We start from the raw sequence: 13,070 nt of genomic DNA, 5'->3' as shown, positions 1-13,070 counted from the left end.
TGATAAACAGGGATCCTGAGAAAAAGTTAGCCGAACTTCAAGTGTGTTCTTAGAATGTTGAATCGAGTTGATAACCACTTTGGCATCTGACTGTAATCCCTTTAGAGGTGCTTACAATGTCTCTCTCGTTAAGCTCGTAAATTAATCAAATGTGTCCGTATATATAATGGGCCTCGAAATAGATTGTTGGCAAGGACCGTAGCGTATATTTTTCGGTTAAACTGGCCGATTGAAATTCGCATAATAATGATTACAATTATTGAAATCTTTCGTGAGCTGTCGACACTCTATTTTGTTTGGCTATAACGATAGCCAATATAACCTACCTGGACACGGTGGCGTAGCCAAGAATTTTGTATGGCGGGGGGGGGGGGGAGGAGGGGCTGACTGTACAAATTCAATATGTCTATTATTTACACTTTTTTTTATTAATCTTGATAAAATGTTAAGATCAACTCAGTGAATGGGGGGGGGGGGGGCTATAGCTCCCTTAGCCCCCCTGGCTACGCCACTGCCTGGGCACGATCCATACACGCCGCGTTAAAACGGCTGCGAGCGATCCACAAGAAAGTGGGAGGTCCAGGTGCGTGTATTTTAATTAAATCGGGGAATTCCTAATTACTCGCGTCCTAAAAATGGTCTGCAAAAAACACGTTAAACACGACGACGATATCGTTTCTTTCCCGTGACATTCCGTTGCAAATTACTTCTTCTCCGTTTCCGTTTCGTTTCTCGCCGTACCACTGCTGTTTCTCCTCTCACCCTCTCCTTGACCCATCCTCCACCCGACGTATGATTCGGGCTTACTCTTGACGGCCAAACAGATGCAAAGCCTTTGAGAATGTCGCGCGTGAATAACGTGAAAGTTTTTGTATTAAAAACGCCGTGACGAAAGAGGAGGAACACGCGTAAAAATGTCGTTACGCCTCGCAAACACGTCGTTCGTTTCGAAACTAAAACCGATAATTTACGACTCTAGTTGTACACAGCAATTTTTAAAATGAACTTCGAAGCCACCGGTGCCGCTGCCGTCTAGTCCCCCTCCTTGTCAATCGTCAAAATTACACTTTTTCCGAACAAAAACTCTCTACGGTATTTTTTTTTTTTTTTAAACCTCCCTTCTTTGTCCCCACCAAACGCCGAAGGTAGTTGACATTGTTTTACAAGTACAACAATTTTAGAAAACAAAACTAATGCAATTTATTAAACTCATACAAAGACAGGAGTTTTGTATTCGAAAATGTTCAACATCTTTAATACAAGTAAGTAGGTACATATTATTGTTGATAATGTCTTTCTGAGGTAGTGGTGTTAAAAAAAAGTAGATAAGTAATTAAAACTTACTTATCACTGAATAAAGCAACCACAAAAATGAGTAAATTAATATAATTTTTACAATTACTTTATAATCTATTGAAATATTCAAAGTAAAATAACGTCCAATAACACGAAATTTTTAACAATAAAGATTAATTATTAACGTTGTGATGAACGATTCTGAAGATTATGGGTTTAGTTTGACTATCAAGTTTGTATTGAATTTCATGTGGTTCAACATTTCATGTCCTTATTAAATGATTAATGATTGTACTCAGTTAAGTTCTGATTCATTGGAATAACATTGATGCACGGAATCAGTTAGTTAACTGCAGTAATGTAAAACGTTATAATATTTCTTTCGGTTGAATAAAAAAAAATCAACGTTCAGACATGTTTTTAGACGTTGACTAAGTAGTAGTTGTGAATGAGGATGTAAGCCGATTAAATTAAATATTCATTAACATTTTTATATAAATTATTTATCTTATAATTGGTAGCATATAGCTTATATAATATGTAGTAATCATAATTTAATACTATAATTTAACTTTGGAGAGAGTATTAATCCCTAAACACCCTTTCAGGCAGGGATTTAGTTATCCTGCCTTTTTTTCCATCGCTGCGTCTAATGGTTTGAATTCTTTAATAACATTTTATATTTATTTTGTATTTTATTTTTTGTTTTAAACTTATGTTTCTTTATAATAATAACAATATATATTCATTTAGTGGCTTGGCATGGCGCGTTGGCTGCTATCAGTCGCGGAATGCGACTGGCAGTAAGTAACGGCCACAGCTACTAGCTCCCGGATGGGTGACCACCCGGATTCATAGTAGTTAAAAACCTTGCCAAACATATACGTGTTTGCTACCTACCGTAACAATCGTAAAATCAACCTACCGTACCAACCTTACTCCTACCACAGTTCATAACCCCTACAACAGCTAATGGCCATAGTCGCCGGGCTTAAGTTCAATAAAAAAAATAAGAATACGTATTCATTAATATTGCAAACTTTTAATTGGGTTACTTATCATCCTTCGATCGTATACATTCTGAAGTTCACCCAAAATATCAATAATAACTGATTTGATAATCATAAAAAAAAGTACGAGAAAATTACGAGAAAATTACTTAATGTACATACTATTTTCATTGGATTTTTTGTATTTTTAGAAAAATAATGAACGAGTTTGTTTTGAAATATAAATATCCAGTCGTTGAGTCAATTGTGTGGTTGTATTCGTCAGTCGACCATTCAGTCAATCGACCGATCACTTATGTCCACTCGCAAAAAAAATGTTATAAATAATAAATTTTGATACTCCAGTCAGTAACATAAGACAATCTAAAATATCAACGAAAATTTCTTACTAAAATTGTAAGTACTCAATACGTTACATATTTAATACTTGTCGTTTGATTAATTAGTATCTTAAACACAATTGTTTCAAAAACAATTAATGTTCCTCAAGGTGAATTTTAAGCCTGCATTGGTGTATAACTATCGTTTAAATCCGGTGGCCACAGAGTTATTTTTATTGGTTTTAACAAGCCTGCAGTTCCTGCAGTAAGTAGGATTTCGGGTTATGCTTATTTAAATTAATAGCACATATACATTTCGAATTCGGTAAATCAAACTGTAGTTTAACAATTTAAATTTTAAACGTTTCGCTACTTTATACTCCTATTGACTTAAATTTGTCTAAAATAGACAGCCCGTATCACGGCTGAGTTAGTATTAGCTGCAAATCGTGCAGTGTGTGATCGTGTGGTTCACAACAGGTGTTCATAAATTCATATGAGTAATATAGAACAAGTATTTGTTTTTTTTTTGTTTTGTTAGTTTATGAGTTAAAATATAAAATATGACTGTAATTTGTACTGTCAGCCATTTAAATACTTACTTACCATGTTAACCGCATATGATATGTGATAACAAAAACTTAATTTAAGTCAAAATGTTATAGATTTACTAACTTCCAAAATTATATTATATAATATATTAAAACTAATTTATTATTAGTAATATTTTTAGTCTTATGTTTTTTTGAATCATATTTACGTATTATTATTTTATATTTCTATGTTCGAATTACCTATAGTATGAAATAAATGCATAATGTGATATTGGGAATGACCGATAAAAAGTATATTTTCCGTTGTTTAATAAAATTGGTCAGAACGAAATCAATACTATAACGTCGGTCACATTTTACCTTAAAAATGCGTGCAATTTGTGGATATTCACGAAACTTGGCAGAGGTAATACATTCTTATGACACTGGCTAAGTCGATAAAAACCTGTAAAACCCGAACAAGTTATTTTTTTTGTTTGTTTTTTATTCTAGTTATTTAACCCCCAAATACCTAAACAAGCATAGGGTCAACGTTTTGGGATATGTAGGGATGAAAAACATAAATTATTATCCCTTACTGAAAAATATAAATATGTTGGACACAGACAAACTGGGTTACGTTGGTCATTTATCGTTAAGAACGAACATAATATATGTGGATGTAATTATATGGACATCTCTGAACCAACTGGGTAAAATGAGAAATTTAGTATACTGCAGTTAGAATTTGAATAATGTGTTATCCGAGAAATGTTTAAAAATAATATACAAACTGTAACATTAATTTTAAATAAATAAACTAAGTAAGTTTGGTTCGTATTAATAAATGCTTTGTAACACGAATACAGAAACTTTATAATATAATTTCTGTGAAATTTTGTTCAAAAATATATTACACACATTATTGATTTTGGGTTCAGACGTTCAGTAGATAAACATACAATATAAAATTATATAATATCGTTATTTAACTTACAAACGCATTGTATAAAGAATACAACTGGTACAATATTGAGAGAGAGCAAAGATATGTTCTTAATGGTATAAGGATTCTAAGAAACATTGTTTTCATTCCTTAAATTACTTCATGTAACTTAAATCATGTTTCTTGTAAAACTTTATTCATGAGCCGACCTTTTTCTTATTTATAATTTGTCTTACAGGACCGATAATAATTTTTACGAACTACCTTTTTATGTTTTCATCGATTACATCATCGTTATTAATATCGTAAATATAAATAATAATTATAACCAATTATGACGATGAAGAAGAGGAAAAAAAATATTAAAACAAGTTAGGTTCATGACTTTTGATGTGTTTGATATTTTTCAAAAGTTCAACTACAAAAATAATTGGCTCAGCAGCCAAGTATATCAACCACAATATGAAACTTAGGAGTTATTTAAAAATATAATCAATTCCGTGCAAAACATGATAATTTTCGAACTTTTTTTAAGAACATGTAATTATTCCTAGTATATAAACAAACGAATAATGTAATGAAATGTAAATATTTGAAACAAAAATTAATGAAATATTTGACTGTAGACGGGGTAGAAACAAATCAAAAATAGCTTCGTTCCACTTTTACGGCAACGAACTTACTTAGCGTTAAGTACACAATGAAAAGAGAAAACAAAGACTTTTAAATTGGAACCGAAAATTGAATTACTTTATTTTTCTTTTTTCTATGTCTACCGTTGACATGCCAAATAACAAGTAATTTCGTTTTTGAAAATTATAAAAACATAATATAACAACATCGAGAATAACACTTGAGCGAATGAATTAAATAAACTGTTAAGTATTATTTTATGAATAAAGTATTCTATTTAATCTTGATTATAATAGAGATTTTTATTATTACAATTATTTATGATAACACCAACAAAAAAAATTATATAGTTATACATCATATAATTATATATATTTTATTTAAGTATTTATTAGCTAGTATATAAGTTAATGTGTAGAATATAATGTACCTGATTTACCTAATTTGCCAATAATGTATAGATTTAAATATATTCTACTATATGATTAAAAATATTAACACAAATGTATGGTCTAAAAAGTCAGTCAGTCAATCAAAATGGCATAGTATTTTCACGACACCGAACATAATAATATAATTATGCGGTTAAATCTCCGACATTCTCTTACATGTTATATTGAATAGCAATTAAATAAATACAAATAAAAGGTCTGTCCCCTTAGGAATTGTATCAAAATTAGTACAATAAACCACCTTAACTTACATTTGTTGCGCTCGAAATTCGATTTTAATGTATTTTGTGTAACTACCGTATGTCGTAATTTATAATTACTTTTTAAGTACCTACCTATACATTTTCCGAACACTTGTTTTTAAAACCATTTTAATAATACTATCTAATATTTGTTTTTTCTGGTGAGATTTCTATACACGTTATAAATAAATTAAAGTAAAATATTTACAGTGTACCTATTTTTGTATTGTCTAATATTATGACAGTGGGTACCTGTGTAGACTATTGGAAATCAGAAGGAACCTATTTCGTATATCATATTTTTTTATTTAGAAAATTTAAAAACAGTCTTTCTATGATCAAATATAAAAAAATGCAGACGTAGGTACAAATATTATGTACTATATTTTGGTTAGACGTATTGTTAGAATACAATAACCTAAAATACTAAAACAAAAAAAATGTTCGTAGAAAAGTTACGTATTATGACATTATGACAACAAACCAAATGGGTGTGCTTGAGCTGCTTAACGCAAACAGAAAATTATTCAAGAAAACTAGGCGATGTTTACACCATATTATTATCATATTTTACGCGTTTGTAGGTAAGTATTATAATAACGTTACACAATAATCGCATTTTGATGAATGGCATCTGAATACAACATAGGTGCAGTTCTATTTTTTTTTCATTCAAACTCAAAGACATATCGTAAATCATCACGCCCGCACCTATATCATATACCTATATATATAATACACCTAGACACGTCATGCCATTGCTACACATGCAGGTATCATGTATTTTGTACAAATACAGTCATTATACATAGATATCTTGGAAGTGTTCACATGTATACGAGTATTCATAATGCAGAACGCAGGTATATAATATATTGTGTCATGCCCCGTGAGCGCAAATAATTTACATTAGTCGGTTGAGTATATAATATGAGATGGTAATTTGCAGGCGTAGTAGAGATTTATGAATCACTCTGCGGTCGAAATCCGCTCCTTTGCGCTGCACCAACTGCACCGGCTAGTCGAAACTTTTCTACGTTTGGAAAGGTTAAATCCGCGTGCGATCTAAGAAATTTGAACTTTCACACACACACACACATACACATACATATATATATATATACCGCGATGCACTGCATGTGGAGAATACTGAAGATAATTTCGTTTTGGCAAAAGTTATTGTTTACTCGCAACGGAGCGATAATGGGTGTCTGGAGAGGGTGTGTGTGTATGTTGAAGGGGGGGGGGGCAAGGTTAGTATGTACGTTTGTCGTTAGCTAGATAGTTAAGTGTGTTTAACGAGCAGAAAAGGAGAGGAGTATTGAACAATAACACCGGACGTTTTGTTCCCGTAAGTGCAAAGAAATGTGTAAAAGAATTTCGGGAAGGGATTAGAACGTGCAATGAACACAGTGGTAAACGACCGGTGATGATTGCGGGAGGGGGATGGGGTGAAAACGGTATGTGCGTTTGTGCGTGTGAGAGAAAGAGAGAGAGAGTAAGTTAGATTTGAGAAACGACGTGGTGGTGTGCATAGGTACGTGGGCCAGGGAAACCATCTCCTGTCATGATTGATCGCCGCGAATTATTCAACGTGCCAACAACACGCCCAGCCAGTCGATAATAACATCGTGATTGAACAGCTTACTTATTTTTCGCTTCACAATTCCCCTTCTCCACCCCTCTCCCACATCACGATCTCTCTCACACACAAACACACACTCGCACTCACATAATATACATCCTTCGCAGTATGTCCTCTCTCCCTCCCACCACACCCGCACACCAGTACCTACATATCCAAACCCTTCTTTGCGTTTACCCCGCCCCACCACTAGTAAACCATAAATAATCTCGAAAATAATATAATTCTTCGTCGCGTGAGTATACTTTTTCCACAACATTTGAGTGTGCCCTCTACTCGAAGGTACGACAAAATTTGTAGGTTCGCACGCGACACGTTTCGGCGTCACGATAACATTATAAGAGTTGTCGTATGCTTGCATATATAGATGTGAGATAATATAATATTTTAGATTCTGAGCGGAGCGAAAGGATGGATGTATTGGTTTTACAATGATGTGTGTTTTTTTTTCTGTCTATCAGCAACATTTTGCCATTTTGGATTGTAAGCATGCTTCGATTTTTGAGATCAGTATCTTTTGTGATAGAAAAGTGAACCTAGTTGGTACTTTTAGGAGGTCAAAATTGAAAATCTCCAAGTAGTTTTTAGAATGCGTCGAGAAAAACTAACGATAAACTACGAAAAACCACTAAAAATGGGGTTTTAATATTTCTAACGCTTTGTTTGTCACCATAGCAACGAATAAAAAATAATAATACTATAAGGACTACGCTAATCGCTCAGAATCGTTTTTCGTATACAATGGTTTATCATTGTGTTCAAATATAACACATCCATTACAACTACTGTACAGCAGAGCGGTACCCACTTGTCCACCTTTTTTTTATTTTGTCTTTTTTTCGGATCGGCGATATGAGCAGAGATCATAGCGGTCGCCATGCACGTACATTAAACCACACACAGTTACCGTATACCACTCGCCATGACGATCGATGGGCTGTGTATACATATATACTGTCACAACAAAACGGTCGGTTAATAAAAACGAAATAAACGATAAAAATAACGACCATGGACAGTTCGCGGTTGAACAGTAACTGCACAAATGCCGACTGGAGTGTTATAAAAGATACGATAAATAAAATGCGAAAACTCGTCGCCCAAACCTGTTTATTGGCGCGTCCGTTTTAAAGTAATTTCCGAACGGCGGCGGTGTCCGAACGTAAAAGGTCCGTTAAAATTGTTCGATTCGTGACACCGCGCAAAACGTGAACATTTTTTTTTTTTTGAAAAATTTGTAATGGACGAATCAAATTTTCTGCTGAACATGACATAACTATTACTATCAATTTCAGTAAAGAGACACGAAGAGTACCAACATGAAATATTGACCATTTAAACACGCATCGACGGTTACGCGTACATGTAAATCTGTAAACACGTTCTAGGTCTAGACACTCATAATAATAATTTGACCCCGAGTTCAGCAGTCAGCCGTGGATTTTCGAAACAAAAAATAAATAACGGTGACTCAAAATAAAATATAAAACCGAGACGTTGTTGGTAGTGTGAAAATCTGTCGAAGAACAAAGTTATTACTTATTAACAGTGCAACTTGAAATGATATGATATTCAAATTTATAAGAAGAAATTAATTTATTCCTTTTCTGATAAACGGTACCTATGCAATAAAATATTATGTTTTGAAGTAAATCTGGAATAATAAAAAAAAAACAGATGTGGCGTTTATATTTTAATAATAAAATATTATTTGAAAAACTTGTTGTAGGTAAGTATATTATCATAAATATATTTGAAAACGTGAATAAATCAATAAACACATAAGTACGTTTCATGAATGTATAAAATATAATGAATAATTATTACTTAGAGTTCTAATCACAGTTTAAACATTTTAAGAAAGTTATTATTTATCGCACTCGTTGTTTTTGCTCGGAAGTCTGATTTTTTCAATTGCTTTTTAAGGTCAATTTTTTAACTATACCCTATTTATTGTTTACGGTTACTGTGTAGGTAAGTAATCAATCAGTTTAATACAAACATAATATTTTGATAGATTTTCCCTGCTGTCAGTAAAAATGTTTTAATTAATTTTGTAAATATTTTACATAGGTATTTAATAAAAGTGGTTAAACGCTTGTAGATTAAACTTACCGATTTAATGACAAATAAACTAAAACACAAACCAATAGAATATCATTATTAAGTTTTATGCATTTTAAATATTTTCAAACATTTTACATCAATATTTGTAAAGATGTTTAAAGTATATTTATAAAAATAAAATGTTAATCATGATTGTATCCAACAATATTTTGGCCATGCTTACAATGATGGTGATGGACCTTAAACAACTGACTATTGAATTGATTGTCATTTAAATATTTTAAAGTTGTGTTCGTGATTTTTTCAGATATAGGTAGTGCATTTACGAGAATCATAACAATAGGTGTCACCGCCCCTATAAAGAAAATAATGTGATTTATAATAAAACAATAGTAGGTACATACTGTCTTCTGCGACAGATATTACTATATTATAATTAGAGCTAGGGACTTCTAGGAGTTTGCATGTTTTTAAATAATTATTAAAAACATAGCTAAATAATATAGAAATTTGTTTCATGGCAATGCAAGAATATATTTAGAATTTATAGTTGCATTTTTTACATATTTGATCATTTTTCATTTATAAGTGCATATTTGACATTTTTTTTTTATATTATATAGGTGTAAAATTATAATTTAATAAAAAAACACTAATTTCAAATGTAGATTTTAGTATGATGGTTTTATTTATAGAAAATAAATACTTTAAAATTAGTGTTTGTTTTCCTCGCCATGAATTGTATTGTTACTTATTGGTACACATAATGCGTGATTCACAAAAAATTGATGTAAGAAGAAAAAAAAAATCGGAAAAGAAAATTATCAATTATTTGTTAATATATAAGATTTTTATTATATATAGCAATTTAAAATTTTGAAAATATTATCTAGATATTAAAATAAAAAGGTTTTATTCAATAGGCGTACTATGATTTTATTTTAATGCATATTTAATAGTATATTTAGTGATTCTTTAGGCCCTAGGGCATAAGTGCATGCATGTTTTAAGGTTTTTAAGGGCATGACGTCCTTAGCCCTAATTACAATTTATGGTATAAATATTTAAAGTACTTTCTTTGCAGAACACCATGATTATGTAAGACTTGAAATCATCAGAATCGACGATAACACCGTGTGGAATTATAAAGCCTATAATAAATAATTGTAACGGTAGAATCGTTGGGTTAATTAATTAATTAAGACAAAGTATACCAACCTCCTAGTCCTGTCATCTTCGCGTTGGACCTTAACACGAAACCTGAACAGACAACTAGCTATAATCGTCTGACAGAAAACATACAAGTAAAAATAATAAAAATATTGTACATCACTAACCATGATACCTACCTATACACCCAGTGGCGGATACAGGGTTTAATTTTGGGAGTGGCAAAAGTACAAAAAGTACGAAAATTTGCTACAAAATTGATTAAACATAGTGTAAAACAAAGGGAAATACGGTGATTAGGAGGGGTAGCAAATTCTCCCTTTACCCCCCCCCCCCCTCCTCTGGATCTGCCACTGCCTACACCTCTTATATTATTCTCCAGCAGATCAACAGCTGGCTTTACATTATATTTATATGGGTACCCGGCCACACAACAATCACTGATAACGAATTTGCTGATAAATAGCCAAGCCCATCTCTTAGATTCTATCTTTGTATTACCGTAGTCTGATTTAATTTTCTTAGAAGAAACTTCTAGCCTCCGGATTTTAGTAATGAAATCATGGCTAAATCATTGGGAAACGCTGCCTCCCACCTCATTTTGCCACTTGGTATAGAGCTATTTTCCCAACCATGGTTTCAAAACATTAAGCACTCATGCCTGTATCCTCATTTTTTTTACCCCGATTGGCCTCCTCTCCTTCCTTTACCTATCATCGACCTTCTACATACTGCACAACAACCTCTCGATATGTGACATTCACAATCTATATCATCAAGTGCACTAAATTATCATAAAAACGCCCACATATATTTTATCTGTTTTAAATCTTCCAAGAGCCTCTTCAATAATTTAAATAAAATATGCTTACAATATACTCGTATTATCTTTCTGAACAACTAAATAGTATACCTACTCCGAATTTTATAATTTTTTGACAACACATAATGTAAAATTACACTTTTGATTTGTACTTTTATTTTATAAATGGTTTTCATTTTCCAAATTAATTTATGATAACCATTGTCCATTTAATTGTCAATACTTATTATCGTGATACTAAGTTTAAATTAAAAAAAAATCATAATACTCACTTCGTAGTATTATTTGATTCATGTTTAAATGTTGATTTCCGAAGAATGAAGCTGTTGCCAACTCATAAGTCACAGAATTTTTTCTAAAATAATTTTTAATTTTTTAAAATAAATAAAGCTAATATAATTTTAAATAATACTAATATAATGGCCTACGCTGTGTTCGTCGAAAACATGACAAATGAAATAACACTATCTTCTATAGCTATTGTAAAATCAATTCCACTACATCTGCACGGGTTTCGGACATCTATAAATTATTTAGTCATTTATTATTAAATTTAATTTTATAAGTTCTAAGTTATATGAATGCAGTGTTCATCTATTTCACATATATCAGCCAATAAATATAATTTAAGTAGATAGCAATCTTTCATAAAGTTAAGCAATTATATTATAGGTAGCTAAATATATTTTTGGTTAATACACACAAATAAGAATATTAAAACAACTTTTAGCGCCGTCTGTTCTTCAAAATGTAGAATGATTTATTGAATCGTAGCACTTTTGAAGGGTGTTGTTCAAAAATCGGATTTTACTTTTAAATTAATTTTACAAACCTAAATATGTTTTCGGTTATGATTTAATATGAAATACAGTGTTGTCAGTTATTAAATTAATTACAGTTTATAACAACGATTTCGGTATACGATATTCACTTGTAAATTGACTACAATAATCCGTGGTTGATGGAATATTTGACACGTAAATGGTATACCATCTCCCAACAACCTTGAACATAGAAACTTTTTCAATCAACTACCTGGATTCTTGCACACTTTAAAATTTAAATACTTTATAATTTTTTTTTTTACTTTTTCTACCGTTTTGGTTTTGTAAGCCGTGAACGTCCCACACGTCGATTTCATATAGTTAGGATTTTCTAGCCATTGGATACTATTATATTGATTGGCTGGCACACTCAGGTAGACTGTATCGGGTTTCGGGATATTTAATTGGAACGCAAATGTTAATTTTAAACACTGAAAAATCGTCGCGCTTGATAATAATAATATTCGTTTTGCAGACTTCATGGTTTTTGCAATACACCGTTTGATGCCATACAACAGAATATACTTTGTAATTGTAGTAATGTGTTCAATGTATAATGCCTTTCATAGAACGTAAATCAATCTAGAGCACTTGAACAAACAAATAATAATATGATAAAATGGTTCGTTAGATCGCATGACAATTATAAACCAATTAAATACTTTAATGCAGCCGCATGTGCATATAACGATTTAATATTATGAGCTTTATCATACAATGTAAATTTGCTCTTGCGATGTGTTTGTGTTTAGCATCTGGAACTGAGTGTCAATTTTTTTTTATAACTTATCTGCATCCGCAACTAGCACTTGAGTACTGCTCAATAAGTGGTGACCCGTTGAATATAATATTATGTTATAACTTATAAACAGGACGCAAATTTCACAAATTAGGTATGCACAATCATATTATGGTGTATAATATTGTATGATATAATATAATACACTTTAATTATGAAATATATTAATAACTACTAAAAAACTAAAAACCAAAAATAGTTCTGTCAACATATATTATGTTACGTATGCGATACAATTGATTGAAAATATCATATCATTGACAGTTTACCTGTATATTCTTGCATAATATTTTAACAAAAAACTTACTTT

The 13,070-nt window shown here is 31.5% G+C and overlaps 1 protein-coding gene across 2 annotated transcripts; it reads right to left on the bottom strand.

Moving 5' to 3' along the window:
* Window positions 1–9,232: 9,232 nt before the first annotated feature.
* On the bottom strand, window positions 9,233–12,539 carry LOC132941304 (uncharacterized). Of its 2 annotated transcripts, none has more exons than XM_061009298.1 (7): window positions 12,234–12,539; window positions 12,069–12,141; window positions 11,566–11,659; window positions 11,410–11,492; window positions 10,363–10,404; window positions 10,218–10,295; window positions 9,233–9,499 (listed from the first exon to the last, which is right to left on the bottom strand). In XM_061009298.1, exons 1-7 carry the CDS (start codon window positions 12,441–12,443, stop codon window positions 9,327–9,329), a joined length of 753 nt encoding a protein of 250 aa, XP_060865281.1. In that variant the 5' UTR covers window positions 12,444–12,539; the 3' UTR covers window positions 9,233–9,326. The 2 variants fall into 2 exon arrangements, with proteins under 2 accessions (XP_060865281.1, XP_060865280.1); XM_061009297.1 differs by having other exon boundaries at window positions 12,225–12,528.
* Window positions 12,540–13,070: the final 531 nt, after the last annotated feature.

The sequence above is a fragment of the Metopolophium dirhodum genome, chromosome 3, assembly GCF_019925205.1.
Source record: "Metopolophium dirhodum isolate CAU chromosome 3, ASM1992520v1, whole genome shotgun sequence".
Lineage (NCBI taxonomy): Eukaryota > Metazoa > Arthropoda > Insecta > Hemiptera > Aphididae > Metopolophium > Metopolophium dirhodum.
The sequence above is the reverse complement of the archived record's forward strand: the minus strand, read 5'-3'. Positions and strand labels throughout refer to the sequence as shown.